Genomic DNA, 18,487 nt, shown 5'->3' with positions numbered 1-18,487 from the left:
CTGCTGCTCAGCATGCCTGGCCCCTGTGCTGTCCTCATGTCACTTCTGGCCCCCACGCTGCTCTTTCTGTGCCCCTGCCACAGAGCAGCTGGACATCTGTGCACAACCAGGGCTTGGCTGCTTTTTCCCCTCTGCAAGCCCAACAGCAGTGCTATTATTAATCCTTCTTGCTCTCAGGGGCTGCAACTGCTCTTGTGGCCTGATCCATCAAGTGACAGGAGCAAAAGTCCCTTTTGCAGGCCGGGGGACCACAGAGCAGCTCATCTTTATGGAGCTCTTAGTTGCATCCTTCTCCTTTTGTGTTCTCTGGACACAAAACCCATCCCAAAGGCTCTGTCATCCAGGGGAAAAAGGCTTTGTGCAAGGGACGCTAAGGAGGACACGAAGGGCACACTGGGAGCATACAAGGAAACATTGGGAGGACACTGAGGGGACACAAGGGAACATGAAAGGGATGCTGAGGGGACACCAAAATCTTCCACACCCCCAAACTCATCCTGCAGAGTACACAGAGCACAGGGGACACTAACAGGACAATGGGGTGACAGTAGGTGGAACACAGAGAGTGGCACCCAACTCCTCCCCCTGACACTCTAAAAGCTGCCCTAGAGGGGACACTGCTCAGAGGAAACTGGGGTGACAGTGGGAGGGGCACTCATCTCCTTTGTACACTCTGCCACCCCAAACTTGGGCCCATTTCCTCTTGTCTTCTCTTTCCTCCACGGTGCCCTACCTGGAGAGGACAACCTGTGTAACCTTGTCCCTAGGGCATCACTGTGGGTTAATCTCCAAGGACATGATGAGGGTCTTGACAGCCATGGTTTGATGCTGCCTTGCTGGAGGAGGATCACTCACAGCCCACCCATCTCATCACCCTGCTTGAAATCCATCTTGTAACCCCTCCCAGCCTGACTTTGTCCACCCCTACCTCTCTGTTCCTGCATGGATAAGGGCAGATGTCCTCTCCTGGTGCTCTCCCACGGGTTGCTGAGGCCATTCATTCATTTCTAGTCCCGGCAGGACAATTAGCAGCAGGGCTGCTCCTTTGCTGGTCCCCACCATGGTGCTGCCAGCTGCTGAAATGCTGGGAAGGCCTTTTTAGGGATGAGCTTTCAAAGGACAGGAGCAACAAAGTGGAAAGATGAGAAGGGGAATTGCCCAACCTGTGTAGGTGCTTCAGGCTCATCATTCTTCTCTGTGCACTGTGATTTTTGGGTTAGCTCCAGCTATGCCTACACTGGCACTGGGACAATGTTAGCTCTCCAACTGTTTCCAACATGTCTATTTTGAGGTCAGAGAGGCCTTGGAAATGGGGAAACCTCCCTAAAAGAGCTTGCCACAAGCCTTAGCCTGCTGTTCTTTGAAGACACAAGGAATGATGGAGCTCTGTGAGGAGCAGCTGCAGAGCTGATCCTGCCCTGGAGAGTCTCAGGGATGATTTCCAGTGGGGTGTGGGTGCAGGACACTTTTGAGAACCACTCTTCATGCTAGGCACACAGTGGAAGACAAAGAGGCAGCTCCTGTTAGAGCCCACCCTGATAGTGCAGAGAGCCAGGACACCATGTGAAGGCTGCCCAGGGTGTCCCTCCTGGGGCTGACCACCTCATTCCTTCAGCAGTGAGTACCTCTCTGGTGTGGTACTGTGCTGGAGCACAACAAGGTCACCATGAGCCAGCAATGTGCTCTCCTGGCCAAGGATGCCAATGGGGTGCATGAGGAGGAGTGTGGCCAGCATGCCGAGGAAGGGTCTTCTCCCCCTTTACTCTGCCCTAGTGAGGCCACAGCTGGAGTAGTGGGTTCCCCAGTTCAGGAGAGACAGGAAACTCCTGGAGAGAGTCCAGGAGAGGGTGGGAAGATGCTGAGGGGCCTGGAGCATCTCTGAGGAGGAAAGGCTGAGAGCCCTGGGGCTGGTGAGCCTGGAGAAGAGCAGCCCCAGAGGGGATCTGCTCAATGCTCAGCATGAGCTAGAGGGTGGGGGTCAAGATGATGGGGCCAGGCTCTTGCCAGTGGTGCTCAGTGACAGGACAAGGGGCACTGGGCACAAACTGGAACCCAGGAGGTTCCATCTGAAGATAAGGAGAAACTTCTTTGGAGTGAGGGTGCTGGAGCCCTGAAGCAGGCTGCCCAGAGAGGCTGTGGAGTCTCCTTGTCTGGAGAGCTTCTAACCCCCCCCCCCATGCCATTGTGTACTGTGTTCAGTTCTGGGCCCCCCAGTTTAGGAGGGACATTGAGATGCTTGAGTGTGTCCAGAGAAGGGCGACGAGGCTGGGGAGAGGCCTTGAGCACAGCCCTACGAGGAGAGGCTGAGGGAGCTGGGATTGGTTAGCCTGGAGAAGAGGAGGCTCAGGGGTGACCTTATTGCTGTCTACAACTACCTGAGGGGTGGTTGTGGCCAGGAGGAGGTTGCTCTCTTCTCTCAGGTGGCCAGCACCAGAACGAGAGGACACAGCCTCAGGCTGCGCCAGGGGAGATTTAGGCTGGAGGTGAGGAGAAAGTTCTTCCCTGAGAGAGTCATTGGACACTGGAATGGGCTGCCCGGGGAGGTGGTGGAGTCGCTGTCCCTGGGGCTGTTCGAAGCAAGGTTGGACGTGGCACTTGGTGCCATGGTCTGGCCTTGAGCTCTGTGGTAAAGGGTTGGACTTGATGATCTGTGAGGTCTCTTCCAACCCTGATGATACTGTGATACTGTGATGCTGTAAAAGCTGCTGTGGGTGCCCCTGCTTTAGCAGGAGGGTTGGACTGGCTGATCTCCAGAAGTCTCTTCCAACGCCTACCACGCTGGGATTCTGCGCAGAGCTGTCTGAGAGCCCTCCTGGATGCAGCGCTTTGGTAACAGCCGTTTCGTAACTCCCTGTTTCGTAACTTCAGCACCGGCTGCTCAGGCTTGTGTGGCTCCTTCCTCATCTTGTGCCTTGTTTGAAAACTGCTGATGCTCTCCAAATCATCCCTCCTAGCCAAACCAGCCTCTCTTACCCGTGCCCCTCACGCAACCCTGCTTCCTCGGCACGTCTCACCGCCCAATAAAGTGGCTTCCACCTCAAGAGGTGCAGGCTCAGGCAGCAAACTGCTCCCTCCTTGTGTAGTCTTTCACCTGCAGTGAACTCTAACAGGGCGTAACCCAGCCCCTGGATGAGAGCAATTGACCTCAAATTGCCCCAGGGGAGGTTCAGGTTGAATATAAGGAACAATTTCTTTGCTGCAAGAGTGGTCAAGCGTTGGAACTGGCTGCCTAGGAAGGTGGTGGAGTCCCCATCCCTGGAGGTGTTCAAGAAACCTGTGGATGTGGCTCTCTGGGACATGGTTTAGTGGAAATGGTGGGGTTGGACTTGATGATCTTAGAGGTCTTTTCCAACCTTAATGGTTCCATGACTGGGGGAGGAGGGGTGCTGGAGATGAGAGGGAGAAGCAACCAAAGGGGCTGCAGGATCAGGCCTCCCAGATACTGCCTACGTCTTGGTAATGCTTTGTTTTGACTCAGTGATGTTCTTTGGGGTAGCTCATTGGCCCTGGCCACTGTGGCTGTCCAAAGGCCAGCTCATCTTTGGAGATGCTTCTGGAGGAGGTGGTGATGTGCCTTGGGCACCAGTCTTATGAAGAATAGCTGAGGGATCTGGGAGCTCTTTAGAAGAGGAGACTGGAGAGAGACCTCATCACCTTCTGCAGCTATCTCAAGGGAGGATGGAGTGAGGTGGGGCTTGGTCTCTTCGCACATGTGATAAGGGACAGGCAAGAGGAAACAGCCTCAGCTTGTGCCCAGGGAGGTTCAGGTTGGACAGCAGGGGAAATTTCTTCCCAGAAAGGGTTCTCAGGCACTGAAACAGGCAGCCCAGGGAGGTTTTTTCCTGAGTTACTTGAAGGTGCTGTGATATGTTTGCAACTGATGGAGGCTGCAGGAAGGGTGTGAATGCTGGCCAAGGAGCACAGGGGAGGGAGATGAGAGCACAAAGCTCAGCTTTTTGGGAAGGATCCTTTCAGGAAGCTCATTTCTTTACCTGGACCCCAGGGACAGGTACACTGCCAGGTTTTGGCTGCCTCTGGGAAGCTGCAGGGCTGGCAGGACCCTGCACCTGGTGGTCAGATGGGCTCAGGGTGCTCAGCACGGAGCAGACCAAGGCATATTAGACAAATATGTGCCACTTCACCTTCCCATGGAGGTGAAAGCAGCTACAACCACATTTTGATTGCATTATCTGGGGCTGTGTAACTGGAAAGAAGGCACCACAGAAGCCTCACTCCATCCCAGTACATCATCTCCTTTTCTTCAGCAAGCACCTTCAGTGCAGAGGCTTTGCTGGCTCGCTCTCAGCCATGTTCTCCAAACGGCATGGGCAGCAGCTCCCAGCAAGGCTGACAGCATCCAGGGGATTTATCTTTGGCCCTGTTTCCCCAGGACCCCTTCATCAGGTCCTTCTCCTATTGGGTCCTTCTCCTCAGTACCCACAGTGCCTATATTTGTACCTGTAGATCCTCTGGGATGGACTCTCCACACTCTCCCCCAGCAGGGGATTGGATTGACCTCAGTATATCCATCAGGATGCAGGACGAGACTGCTGGTGTTGGGGCACAGCAGGGTTCCACCCACACCCTAGGTGGGTGTTGGGGTCCTTCCAGGGCTCCCAAACCCATCTGAGAGCTCATCCCATCCCACAGGTGCGGATCTGGGAGATCCCAGAGGGTGGCCTGAAGAGGAACATGACGGAGGCTGTCCTGGAGCTGTATGGCCATAGTCGGCGCGTTGGCCTCGTCGAGTGGCATCCCACCACCAACAACATCCTCTTCAGTGCTGGCTATGACTACAAGGTGAGCCACTGCCCAGGGATGCCCTCACAAAGCATGAGTGGGAATTACCTGGGCATAGCCAGGGCAGGATCCTGGGATGAAATGTCCCACCACGCCTGAAGCAGAAGGTACCTTCCCTCCTGCCAGGGTTTTGCCCCCATCATAAGGAGTGTTTTGCTGCAGGGAGGAGGACACAGGGAGTCTCTGGGTGACAAGGGGATGATTTTGTACCAAACAAGGACGTACTTAAATGCCCAAAGCAGACACAGAGGTTGCAGGAATGGTAGGAGGTCTCCAGCAGCAGAGACACCAGGGCAGCCTCACTGTCTTCCCACAGGTCCTCATCTGGAACCTGGACATCGGGGAGCCGGTGAAGATGATCGATTGCCACACAGATGTCATCCTCTGCATGTCCTTCAACACCGATGGCAGCCTTCTGGCCACCACCTGCAAGGACAAGAAGCTGCGGGTGGTGGAGCCACGCTCTGGGAGGGTCCTGCAGGTACCTTGTCCATGCCAGGGGGTCTGCGTGGGGTGGGAGGGTTGGAAAGAAGATCTTGGGGAGGAAACCTACTGAAGGGTGTAAAAACTAATGCTGTGCATGCTTGCAGTGTTCTGCATGTGTCAGGCTCCGGTGGCTGTTGGGGTGGAGATGATGAGGAGGGCTTGAGCTCACCTCAGGCACAGGAGCTGGAGCCTTTTGGTCTTTTATTAATTAAGGATTTGTGGAAAAGAAGAGAAATTCAGGAGGAAAGAAGCAGAACATTCCAGAAAGAGCCAGAGTTTGGACAATGGTGGCTTCTCAGCAGTGGTGGCACCTACTGTTGGGGGAGATGGGTGCTGAGTCATGGCACTTCCATACCAGCTGCCATCCTGCCAGCACACAGCTGCTGTTTCGTAGAATCATAGAATGGGTTAGGTTGGAAGTGACCTCCAAGCTCATCCAGTTCCAATCCCCCGTCATAGGCAGGGACACCTCCCACTAGAACAGGTCACTCAAGTCCTCATCCAACCTGGCCTTCAACAACAAGGTTGGGTTGAGGCCAACCAGATCTTAGGCTGCATCAGGAGAAGAAGTGTGGCCAGCAGGGTGAGGGAGGTGATTCTCCCCCTCTACTGTGCTCTGGGGAGACCCCACCTGGGGTACTGCATCCAGTTTTGGAGCCCCTATCACAAGAGGGATGTGGAGATGCTGCAGTGTGCTCAGAGAAGGGCCATGAGGATGCTCAGAGGGCTGCAGCAGCTCTGCTATGAGGACAGACTGAAAGAGTTGGGGTTGTGCAGTCTGCAGAAGAGGAGGCTCCCAGGTGATCTTCTTGTGGCCTTCCAGTATCTGAATGGGGGCTACAAAAATGCTGGGGAGGGACTTTTTAGGCTGTCAGGGAGTGACAGGATTGGGGGGAATGGAGCAAAGCTGGAGGTGGGGAGATTCAGACTGGATGTGAGGAGGAAGTTGTTCAGCATGAGAGTGGTGAGAGCCTGGAATGGGTTGCCCAGGGAAGTGGTTGAGGCCCCATGGCTGGAGGTGTTTAAGGCCAAGCTGGATGAGGCTGTGGGCAGCCTGCTCTAGGGTAGGGTGTCCCTGGCCATGGCAGGGGGGTTGGAAGTAGATGATCCTTGTGGTCCCTTCCAACCCTGACTGGTTCTGTGAGTCCATGATTCTAACTCCATGGACAGGGCTTTGTGGGGACATCAAGTGAGGGTAACTGCCAAGGAAGGAGCTTTCTTGGGGTGAGGGCTGGGTCCTGGGGCTGCTGCTGAGCTCACTGCTGTCCTGCAGGAGGCCAGCTGCAAGAACCACCGTGTCAACCGGGTGGTGTTCCTGGGCAGCACGAAGCGGCTGCTGACGACAGGGGTGTCGCGCTGGAACACGAGGCAGATCGCTCTCTGGGACCAGGTGGGTGCTGGAAGCCCCAGCCCATCTGCTCTGTGATCCCCCACTCAACATCCTGTTTCATCAAGTGCTTTGTCTTCTTGCACAGGAAGACCTCTCCATGCCCCTGATAGAGGAGGAGATTGATGGGCTCTCAGGTCTCCTCTTCCCTTTCTACGATGCCGACACGCACATGTTGTACTTGGCTGGCAAGGTACAGGGTGGCCTTCACGTCCTGCAGCTCCAGCAGCTGACTCCAAGAGGGACATTGAGGTGCTGGGGCAGGTCCAGAGAAGGGCAATGAGGTTGATGAAGGGTCTAGAGCACAAGTTGTGTGAGCAGTGGCTGAGGAACCTTCTCAGCCTGGAGAGGTGAAGAGGGGAGTCCTTTTGGGTCTCTACAACTCCCTGAAGGTAGGTTGGAGCCAGGTGGGGATTAGTCTCTTCTCCCAAGGAACAAGCAACAGGACAGAGGAGATGACCTCAAGTTGCCTCAGGGGAGGTTTAGGTTGGAGATGAGGAGCAAATTCTTCCCCAAAAGGGTTGTGAAGGCCTGGCTCAGGCTGCCCAGGGCATTGGCAAAGTCCCTGTCCCTGGAGGGGCTCAAAGCCAAGGAGATGTGGTGCTGAGGGACACGGTTTAGTGGTGACCTGGCAGTGCTAGGGTAAGAGTTGGACTCCATGACCTCAAAGGTCTTTTCCAACCTCAACAATTCTATGACTTTATGATCTCCATGGGAAGCAAAGGGACCTCTCTTCACCGAACAGCATGGAGAAGAACCATCCTGGGAGCAAGGCTCTGCTCAGCCCCAAGCAAAGCATTGTGCAGCTCTCTGGCAACCAAAACCCGGGTTGGAGGGGTGCCCACCACTGCTGCAGGGATGGGAAGCACCTCAGCAGGTGCTGCACGGGGCTGCAGCATTTCCCAGGGCTGGGTGGGCTGGAGGTTGTCACTGTGGTCTTTGTTCAAGCTCATGTTGCCCATCCCTCATCCCCACCTTCACTCCCAGGGCGATGGCAACATTCGGTACTACGAGATCGGCTCGGAAAAGCCCTACCTGAGTTACCTGATGGAGTTCCGCTCCCCGGCTCCACAGAAAGGACTGGGTAAGGCTGCTTGGGCTGCTGCTCCTGCTCTTGCAGTGTGCTGAAGGTGGGTGCTGGAAGGGGTTTCATTTGGTGCTGCAGGTCGAAGGGTTTGCTGGGTGCTGTGCTGGCTCTAGAGCATCAGCACTGGGCTTGCAGGGTGACGTTCAGGTTGTTGTGTTGTCTTTCCTGTGCTGATTCTGCCAGGCTGGGGCTGGAACCGTGCCTGGTGACATTCCTGCTGTCACACAGTGCCCAGAGCTTTGCCAGGGGGCATCACTCCGTGGCTCCTGGGACTTGTCCTGAATAAAAGCTGCTCCTCTTCTTCCCAGCATCCCTGCAGATGCCACTGGTGTAGCCCAGGTCCAAGCCTCAGGGTGACAGCAGAAATTCATTCAGCAAGATTCTAGGTCTGCTGATCACGAGGACCTCTTGAGGTTGTCCATGCTGGGGAGGTGGAAGGGTGCCAGGGTTTGCAGCACCCAGGAGTTATGCCCTGTGCCTTCTTCTCCACAGGGGTGATGCCAAAGTACGGGCTGGACGTGTCGGCCTGCGAGGTCTTTCGTTTCTACAAGCTCATCACCCTCAAGGGGCTGATCGAACCCATCTCCATGATCGTGCCCAGGAGGGTGAGTGCCCTGGGCTCTGGGCTGGAGCTGCCCAGGGAAGTCCAGAGCAGAGCAGTGGGGTGGAGATGTCCCTGCTTGGCAGCACATCGCTGACCAGTCTGATTGCTGGCTCTTAGATCTCCCAGGCATTACACTTGCCAGGTGTGGGACACCTGAGGGTTGTGCAAGGCTTAGCAGGGAGGCTTTCAGGAAATTATGGGGTGTGTGAAGAATGTGGCCAGCAGGTCAACAGAGGCTCTCCTTCCACTCTGCTCTGCCCCTGCTGGGGCCACAGGTGGAGGACTGGGTCCAGTTCTGGGCTCCTTAGCTCAAGGTGGACAAGGAATTACTGGAGGGAGTCCAGTGGAGGCTACTAAGATGCTGAGGGGCTTGGAGCTTCTCTGTGAGGAGGAAAGAGAGCCCTGGGGCTGGTGAGCCTGGAGAAGAGCAGCCCCAGAGGGGATCTGCTCAGTGCTTGGCAAGAGCTAAAAGGGCGAGGGGCAAGAGGATGGGGCCAGACTCTTCTCAGTGGTGTCCAGTGACAGGGCTAAGGGCAATGGTGGACAAAAATAGAACCCAGGAGGTTTCATCTGAGCAGGAAGACAAAAATTCTTTGGTGTGAGGGTGCTGGAGCCATGGAGCAGGCTGCCCAGAGAGGTTGCAATCTCCTCTGGAGAGATTCTAAACTCACTTGGACACTGTGACCCTGGGTACCTTGGTGTGGGTGATCCTGCTTTAGCAAGGGGGTTGGGTGATCTCCAGAGGTCACTTCCAAGCCCCACCATGCTGGGATTCTGAGATTTCCCTCCACATGCTGCTTTGCAGAGCCCATCCCAAACACCAGTTCTTCATATGCCCAGGTGCCATTGCTGTGGGCACTGAGGAAGCCCAAGCTCGTGTGGTTCCATCTCAGCAGGTTCACACAGGCTGTTGCTTGTCTTTTCCCCTGTTTTTCAGTCAGAAACCTACCAAGAGGACATTTACCCAATGACCCCAGGCACGGAGCCAGCCCTCACCCCTGATGAATGGCTGAGTGGGGTGAACAGAGGTAAAGCCACTGGTGGTGTCACGCTGGGTGGGCAGCACAGAGCCCCCTCAAAGAGCTAGGCAGAAGGACAGGACCTCAGTTCCCCCCTGACCCATTCATCTGTTCTGCCCTGCTCAGATCCCATCCTGATGTCACTGAAGGAGGGCTACAAGAAGACATCCAAGATCGTCTTTAAGGCACCAGTGAGGGAGAAGAAGAGTGTGGTGGTCAATGGCATTGACCTGCTGGAGAATGTGCCACCCAGGACAGAGAACGAGGTAAGGCAGCATGGGCATGGGGAACGAGAGGAGATGGTCACTGCTTGGGGGGCTGCAGCTTGATATATCACAGTATCACCAAGGTTGGAAGAGACCTCACAGATCATCAAGTCCAACCCTTTACCACAGAGCTCAAGGCCAGACCATGGCACCAAGTGCCACGTCCAACCTTGCCTTGAACAGCTCCAGGGACGGCGACTCCACCACCTCCCCAGGCAGCCCATTCCAGTGTCCAATGACTCTCTCAGTGAAGAACTTTCTCCTCACCTCAAGCCTAAATTTCCCCTGGCATAGCTTGAGGCTGTGTCCTCTTGTTCTCCACTAGGCTAATGGGAGGAGGACAAGGAGTCCCCCCAGGTCCCTGTGTACCATGTTCCTGGGTGCAGCTTGGAAAGCCACCACTCTGCACCGCTCCTTCTACACCCTAAGTGAGGTCACCCCATAGCATGGAGGATCCTGCTCCATGTTAACCATGGAGCCATGTTAAGCTCCTCAATTATTTTCTGCATTAAAATCTTGCCCAGGAACAACACAGGGAGGTGCTGGAGAAACATCAGCACTTAGACTCAGAAGGAATTTGGTTTGCTGCAGCTCAGTTTGCTGGTTGCATGTGTAGGGTAGACTCAGGCTGAGCGTGGGAGATTGAATCCATGGGAGCAGCTGAGTTATGGAATGGCCCCAAAACAGCTCCAGGAGCTGGCAAGAGTATGCAGGAGTGTCCAGTTCTGGGCTCCTCAGTTCAAGATAAGCAATGAACTACTGTAGAGGATCTAGTGGAGGCTACAAAGATGCTGAGGGGCCTGGAGCATCTCTGAGGAGGAAAGGCTGAGAGCCTTGGGGCTGGTGAACCCAGAGGGGAACTGCTCAGTGCTCAGTGAGAGCTAAAGGGTGGTGGGCAAGAGGATGGGGCCAGAGTCTTTATCAGTGGTGCTCAGTGACAGGACAAGGGGCACTGGGCATAAACTGGGACCCAGGAGGTTCCACCTGAACAGGAGGAGAAAATTCTTTAGTGTGAGAGTCTGGAGCCCTGGAGCAGGCTGCCCAGAGAGGCTGTGGAGTCTCCTTCTCTGGAGAGCTTCCAAACCCTCCTGGCCATTGCAATGCTGCAAAAGCTGCTGTGGGTGCCCCTGCTTGAGCACGGAAGTCGGGCTGGATGACCTCCAGAGGTCCCTTCCAACCCCACCATGCTGGTATTGGAGGGATTCTGTGAAGCCCCAAAGGGGTGAGCAGCCAGCAAGGATCCCTCCATCTCCATCCAGCTCCTTCTTTCCCACCCAGCTCCTTCGGATGTTCTTCCGGCAGCAGGACGAGATCCGCCGGCTGAAGGACGAGCTGGCGCAGAAGGACATCCGGCTGCGGCAGCTGCAGCTGGAGCTGAAGAACCTGAGGAACAGCCCCAAGAACAATTAACTTCCAGGGACCTTTTCTAAATAAACTCTCTTTGTTTATACTTGCTCTTTAATTTTATTGTCCCCACCTGACCCGGACCACCACCCGCAAGCCAGCTGACCTGCCAAGAGCCCACTCGCTAACTGGAACTTCGTCCTCCCAAGCCTTGCCTCGCACTAAAGCCTCCAGAACTGAAAGCTACTGCATGAGAGAGAGGCAGCTGGGGGAGGACCCACCTGCCCTGGTGATGCTCTTGGAGTAAGTAGATGAGCCTCGTCCCCTCCGTTGGGATCCAGCAGCACAGGGCAGCCCAGCTGGTGGCTGCTCCCCGCTGCGATGCTTCACTGCTGTTCGTTTGCGTTTGTTTGTTTTCCTATGCAAAAGAAATGGGACAGAACTGGAACTGGGAGGGGTGGGAAGGGCTTCATCCACACAAAAGGCCATTTCCCGTGGTGGTGGTGGTGGCTGTGGTATGGTTAGGCTTTGGTAGGGGCAGCCTGTGAGCAGCCCAAGGCTGTGACCCAGGGAAGGGAGCTGCTTTGCGTGTGCATCCCTGCACACGCACCCAAATCCCTCCTCACAAAAATGAGGCTGCTCCCCCTAACCCAAGGGGGATTTGCACTCCTCCTGGCCACTGGGATCCATGCCAGTGCCACAGGGACAGGGGAAGGATGCCACTCAGCTCTCCCTGAGGGTCTTCAAGAGATGGAGAGAAGGGAAAAATATCAGCCAGTTCACCCCAAGGAATGGGGAAGGGAGAAGGACATCACCCAGCCCTCCTCATAGGTCCTCAAGAGATATGGAGTGGGGAAGGATGCCACCAGCCCACCCCAAGGGTCCCCAAGAGACAGGGAGAGAGGAAAGGTGTCTCTGAGCTTTCCTCAAGGGTCCCAAGAGATAGGAGGAGGGGAAGGATGTCACCAGCTCACCCTGTAAGTCTGCAGGAGCTAAGGTGAGAGGCAGGATGTCAGCAGATCTCCCTGAAGGTCCCTGAGAGATAGAGAGGAGAATGATGTCACCCAGCTCACTCCAAAGGATAGAGGAGGGGGAAATAAGCCACCCAGCTCTCCCTGATGCTCTCCAAGGAATATAGAGAGGCAAAGGATGTCACCAAGCTCACCCCAAGGGGTGGAGAAGCAGGAAGGATGGCATCCAACTCTCCTCAAGGGTCCCCTGAGATGTGGAGCGGGGAAGGATGTCACCAGCTCTCCCTGAGGGTCCCCTGAGATACAGAGTGGGGAAGGATGTCACCAGCTCTCCCTGAGGGTCCGCTGAGATAGAGAGAGGAGAAGGCTGACACCTAGCTCTCCCATATGGTCCCCAAGAGATAGTGAGGGGTGAAGGATGTCAGCAGTGGGCGCTGGCTGGGTGCAGCATGTACATAGAAGCAGAGCTGTTTGTGGCTCAGGCCAGCAGCACAGAGGAGGAGGACACCAGGGACTGCTGGTATCTCTGTCTGCTGACTAAATCCAGTTGTTGAGCTGCCTGGCACTGCCTGTGCAATGGTTCCTCCTCGCCCTGACTTCACCTTGTGGCCCCTTCCCTCCCCACCTGCCATGTGCTGTCGTTCTCCATTATTTATGCTACCATGGAATAGTGAGGAAATAAAATGTTTTCAAGATACCAAACCCTCACCAGCTCCTTTTCTTCTCTCAGGGACTGTGCATGAGGGAGGTGGGAGCTGAAAGCAGACATTTTTGGTGTCCTCTGCTCATTATGCTGCTCTGCCCCTGGGCTGGCAGGTTCCTAAAGGCCAGAGGCTCAGCTCAGTGCTGTGAGATGGCTACATGGAGCTTGGGGTGGGGGAGGAGAGGAGAGGGATGTTGAAGTCCTGATTGTGCAGGGAAAAAGATGCTGAGAGCTGCCCCAGGTCAGCTTGGATGAATTTGGCTCTACAACGTGAGTGGTGCCGGGGACAGATGCTTGCTGGGGGCATTGTATCGGATAAGAGAAGCAGCTGAAGGTGAATCTGTGGCATCACAGAATGGTTTGGGTTGGGAGACACCTTTAAAGGCCTCTGCCCACCCATCCAGCCTGTCCAGGTCCCTCTGCAGGGCTCTTCTACCCTCCAACAGCTCCACAGCTGCTCCTAGCTTGGTGCCATCTGCAAACTTACTGATGCTGGACTCAATCCCCTTGTCCAGACCATCAATAAAGATACTGAACAGGACTGGGCCCAGCACTCAGTTCAGGTTGGACATGAGGAACAATTTCTCCCCCTTGAGGGTTGTCATTCCCGGAGCAATGACGGAGTCCTCAGCCCTGGAGGGGTTTCAAAGCCATGGAGATGATGTGCTGAGGGCCATGGTGACCTTGCAGTGCTGGGGTAATGGTTGGACATTATCTCAAAAGCTCTTTTCAAGCCCAAACGATTCTGTGCTTTTAGAGCAGGCTGCTCAGAGCCCCAAACAACCTGACCTGCAATGGCTCCAGGCACGGGGCAGCTCCCACCTCTCTGGGCAGCCTGGGCCAGGCTCTCACCACCCTCTGGGTCAAACATTGCTCCCTTCTCTGCAGTCTGAATCTCCCTCTTTCAGTTGAAACCATCACCCCTTGTGCTGTCACCACAGGCCCTGCTCAGAAGTCTGCCCCCAGCTTACCAACCAGCCGTGCTGAGGCTGCCCCTGGATTAACAGGTGAAAGCAGCAACCCTGCAGCTGGAGGAGAGCAGAATGCCCAGATGGAAGGAGAGCTTTCAGCTTTGCATCCTTCAACGTCCTGATGGAGCACTTGGTGGCAGGAAGGGAGACTCCTGGGATCCTTGTGCCTCACTGGGAAGGAAAAGAAAATGCCATTTGAAGCTCATCTCAGCTGCTACTTGCAGAGCTGCAGTGCCTTGGTCCTGACTGGGGTTATTTATGTCTTAGGATCTCCATGGAAGAGGGAGGGGGAGTTGGGTTTGTTGTGCTGAACGATCTCCTGGAAGGCAAGAGCCAAGGTTTCTCCAACTCCCCCTTGCATTGCTGTGGAATGAGCCCAATTAAGGCCGTGGGTGGTGATGATTAATGAGGCAATTAGCATATCTGCCAGCATCAGCACAAATCCAGGCAGTTGCTGCTGCTGCTGCAGGTGAGGAGCACAGCTTGAGACGCAGGATGTGGACCCGTGGGGTGGCACTGGATGAGTATTTGGTGGCTGCTACAATATTTGGGATTCACCAAAAGCCTCCAGTCTCCAGGGCAAACCCTTCAAGCAGGAGCTCCCTGCTTCTCTTGCATCTTCCCTTCTCCTGAGCTCTTCCTGATGGTTCCTCCTGCACCATCTGCCTGCTATTTAAAGCAGAAAGGGCCAACTGGAGGGCACCTGATCCATCCCATCTTAGCACTGAATTCCCTGCTCTGCTACAGCCTACCCCATGGAGCAGGAACTCCATGCAGCTGGGTGCCAGGCCCTGCTGCATCACCTGGTTTCGGCTCACCTGGGGACTGAGACCTGCTCCTGCACCAGCCCTGATCCTGTAGCTTTGGGCTCACCTGGGGACTGAGACCTGCTCCTGCACCAGCCCTGATCCTGTAGCTTTGGGCTCACCTGGGGGCTATGAGATCTAGTCCTGCACCAGCCCTTATCCTGCTGGTTTGGGCTCACCTGGGGGCTATGAGATGTAGTCCTGCACCAGCCCTGATCCTGTAGCTTTGGGCTCACCTGGGGGCTATGAGATCTAGTCCTGCACCAGCCCTTATCCTGCTGGTTTGGGCTCACCTGGGGACTGAGACCTGCTCCTGCACCAGCCCCTATCCTGCTGGTTTTTGGCTCACCTGGGGACTATGAGATCTAGTCCTGCACCAGCCCCTATCCTGCTGGTTTGGGCTCACCTGGGGGCTATGAGATGTAGTCCTGCACCAGCCCCTATCCTGCTGGTTTTTGGCTCACCTGGGGACTATGAGATCTAGTCCTGCACCAGCCCCTATCCTGCTGGTTTGGGCTCACCTGGGGGCTATGAGATGTAGTCCTGCACCAGCCCCTATCCTGCTGGTTTTTGGCTCACCTGGGGACTATGAGATGTAGTCCTGCACCAGCCCTTATCCTGCTGGTTTGGGCTCACCTGGGGGCTATGAGATGTAGTCTTGCACCAGCCCTTATCCTGCTGTTTTAGGGTCACTCGAGGAGCACAAGATCTGCTCCTGCACCACCTCACATCACTTCTGATGACCCCGGGGTGGGTTACTCTCAGATGTTTCTGGGCAGCCTGCTTTAATGGCTGCAGTGGGCTGAGGTTAATGGTTGGACTCAATGATCTTAGAGTTCTCCTCCAACCAAAACAATTTTGTGATGCTATGATTTTCCAGGGTCTAATAAAGACACCTTGAGTGCTGCGTCCAGTTCTGGGCTCCTCAGTTCAAGAGATGTTGAGGTGCTGGAAGGTGTCCAGAGAAGGGCAACAAAGGTGGTGAGGGGCCTGGAGCACAGCCCTGTGAGGAGAGGCTGAGGGAGCTGGGGGTGTGCAGCCTGCAGAAGAGGAGGCTCAGGGTGACCTCATTGCTGTCTACAGCTACCTGAAGGGAGGCTGTAGCCAGGTGGGGTTGGGCTCTTCTGCCAAGCAACCAGCAACAGAAGAAGGGGACACAGTCTCAAGTTGTGCCAGGGGAGGTCTAGGCTGGATGTTAGGAGGAAGTTGTTGCCAGAGAGAGTGATTGGCATTGGAATGGGCTGCCCAGGGAGGTGGTGGAGGCACCGTCCCTGGAGGTGTTCAAGCAAAACCTGGATAAGGCACTTAGTGCCATGGTCTGGTTGACTGGCTAGGGCTGGGTGCTAGGTTGGGCTGGATGATCATGGAGGTCTCTTCCAACCTGGCTGATTCCATGATTCTAGCACTCTTTAACCTCCCAGCTTTTTTTCCCCCTCTATCCTTCCTGCAGTGCCTTTAGACACCCCCCACACCCCCTCCTAAGCTTCTCCTTGCTCCTGCAGCAGTAGCAAAGCTGCTCCTTTCTTCTTCAGGATCCCTCCAGGAACTTGAACCAGCCCCCACAATTCCCAGAAAATCCAACTTACCTGCAGCACTTTCTAAGCTGTCCCCATCCAACCTCAGGCTGAAGTCTCACCCTTGCTGTACTGCTGCTAATTGCAAGAACTTCCCCATCCCCACCCACAGCTTCAGGCAGAACAGGTTTTGAAGAGGTAAAAAATGAAAGATTCAAGATCTCAGCTGCTTCCAACAGGGCTGTGGGGTGGTTTTCATTCCCACTGTTGGTTTCTTTTCCCCTTCCATGCTACCACTGTCCCTCTGCTCTCATCCTTATCAACCTGACCTACTTTCTGCTTCCTGGAGGTTTTGCTTTGTCTGAGGCTTGGACTCCTTGCACGCTCCCAGGCTGCAGGATTATTGTTCTTCCTCCATTCCCCAATGTTTTGTGGAAGGAGCTCTGCTGATTCAAAGCTCCCTGAATTTAGAGGGGAAGGCTGAAGACCTGGGGTTTGAAAGCTGAAGTGAAGCAAATGCAGCAGAGCAGCTGCTGGGGGCAGGGCCGGGGAGAAGGTTGTTTGATTCAATGGGAGTTTTCCAGCAGCTTGCTGGAGATGCTGCTGGGCCCATCCATTTGGCTGGAGATGATTCCCATCCCTCCTTTTCCTGGCATCCTTAAAATCAAGGCAGGGGCTTTATGCTCCCAGGATTGGCCCCACTTGGCTCAGCAGCTCAAGCAACACTCTCAAGGAGCTTCCCTTGGGAGCTCAACCCTCTGACAGCAAAAGACCACCAGGAATCTGTCACAGATTTAGGGCACTTTTAGAAGTCAGGGGCTGCTGCCTTTTGATTGAGACTGAGATCTCCCCAGAATCCAGCTTTCCCAGCCCCTGCCAGAGCTTTCCCATCACCAAAATGGGAATTCAGTGCTGAAATGCATCTCGGGTTCCACCAGGATCCTATTTGCTGGCTTCTCTGGACATCCTGGTGAGCACCACTGGCCAGACTCGGTGGTACCTGCTTAAATTCAGCCAGATGTGGCTGTTGCAGATGTTGCACGGCATCTGTAAGGGCTCAGCAAGGAAACAGCTGCCCAGCAGCTCCTGAACAGCACGGGAAGATCCCCGTGAAAGCGGCAAAGCTGTGGTGGTGGCAGGGCGAACCCTCACGGGAGGGTGTTTGGGGTCAAACACTCACCTGCTGCCACCTCCCCTCTCCAGGCACGTTTGGCCAGTGGCCCCTGGGAGGGGCGAATGCAAACTCCAAGCAGAAGGTGTGGCAGCCCCACCGCGGAAGAGGGAAAATCCTTCACCAGGCTCCAACCGGCTCTGGGCAGAAGGAGAACAGCAGAGGAGAGGCAGAAAGTCACCCAGGGGTGGCCCGAGCACAACAGAACCCCAAACAGCTCTGGGGAAGCAGCAGTACGAGTCAATGGGAGATGCTGGGGCAGAAAAAGCTCTCGGGTTTCCCAGCTAATCTGGCAGCACCACAGCCCCACACCTACCGCCTCCAGGCGATGGCCCACCCGGCTCTAAACCTCCCCGCAACAGCCTTAACCCCCTCCCCGCCCGCCCTTGCCCAGGAAGCAAACCGGCAGCTGGATGGTGAAGTCCTGCCCTGGTGCTTGGCGAAGCATCCATCAGGGCAGCGCTGCTGCTGCTGCTGCTGCTGCTGCCAGAGCCTCTCCCGGGAGCAGGGCCAGGCCCGCCGGCAGCCAGGCTGTGGGCTGTGCTGGCTCCAGCAGCCAGCGGAGCAGCAGGGAGGAGGAGACATCGCCCAGCTCTGCCTGGGCAAGTGGGAGGAAGCACAGACTGCATCGGCCTGGAAGGGACGGGGTCGTTTTGCCCAACTCCCCTGCAGTCAGTAGGGACATCCCCAACCCCAGCAGGTTGCTCATGGCCCCGTCAAATTTGACTTGCAGTGTTTCCAGGGTTGGGGGTCTCAACCACATCTCTGGGCAACCTGTTCCAGTGCTCCATTGTGAAGAACTTCCTTAGGTCTATCTCTCCTGCTCCAGTTTCAAACCGTTGCCCTTTGTCCTCCCACCACAGGTTTCTTCTAAGCAGTCCCTCCCCAGCCTTCCTGTAGGTCCCCTTCAGATACTGAAACACAGCTTTAAGGTCTTCCCAGAGCCTTCTCTTCTCCAAGCTCAACAGCCTCAGCTGTCTCAGCCCATCCTCACAGCAGAGGTGCTCCAGCCTCTCCAGCAGGTCCATGTCCTTCTTGTGTTAGGGGCCCCATAGCTGGGTACAGCGCTGCAGGTGAGGTCTCAGCAGAGCAAAGGGGCAGAATCACCTCTCTCATCTGCTGGCCACACTGCTTGCTGCCATTTGCCTCCTGGGCTGCAAGTGCCCACTGCTGGCTCATAGCCAGTTTCTCATCCTTTTCTGCAGGATCATTTACAAGAGAGTGGCGAGTTGGGATGCTAAAGGAAAGCAGTGATTGCTGCCCTGACCTCTCTGCACCACAAAAGCACCATGGTCCTTCCCTCTGACCTATCTGCCACCAGCCTCCAGCTTGTGCAGCACCTTCAGCCCCTTTCCTTC

The 18,487-nt window shown here is 55.5% G+C and overlaps 1 protein-coding gene across 1 annotated transcript in view; it reads left to right on the top strand.

Moving 5' to 3' along the window:
* CORO2B (coronin 2B) overlaps positions 1-12,666 on the top strand; it is a 62,553-nt gene extending 49,887 nt beyond the window's left edge. Inside the window, exons 6-14 of the mRNA XM_064157870.1 lie at positions 4,651-4,800; positions 5,117-5,281; positions 6,560-6,676; positions 6,762-6,866; positions 7,661-7,757; positions 8,253-8,365; positions 9,302-9,392; positions 9,510-9,649; positions 10,928-12,666. Of these exons, the coding sequence (XP_064013940.1) occupies positions 4,651-4,800; positions 5,117-5,281; positions 6,560-6,676; positions 6,762-6,866; positions 7,661-7,757; positions 8,253-8,365; positions 9,302-9,392; positions 9,510-9,649; positions 10,928-11,059 (1,110 nt within the window). The 3' untranslated portion in view covers positions 11,060-12,666. The remainder of the gene's footprint in view (positions 1-4,650; positions 4,801-5,116; positions 5,282-6,559; positions 6,677-6,761; positions 6,867-7,660; positions 7,758-8,252; positions 8,366-9,301; positions 9,393-9,509; positions 9,650-10,927) is intronic.
* Positions 12,667-18,487: the final 5,821 nt, after the last annotated feature.

Source organism: Pogoniulus pusillus, chromosome 17 (genome assembly GCF_015220805.1).
Source record: "Pogoniulus pusillus isolate bPogPus1 chromosome 17, bPogPus1.pri, whole genome shotgun sequence".
Lineage (NCBI taxonomy): Eukaryota > Metazoa > Chordata > Aves > Piciformes > Lybiidae > Pogoniulus > Pogoniulus pusillus.
Note: the sequence above shows the minus strand (reverse complement) of the source record. Positions and strands in the feature narration are given on the sequence as shown.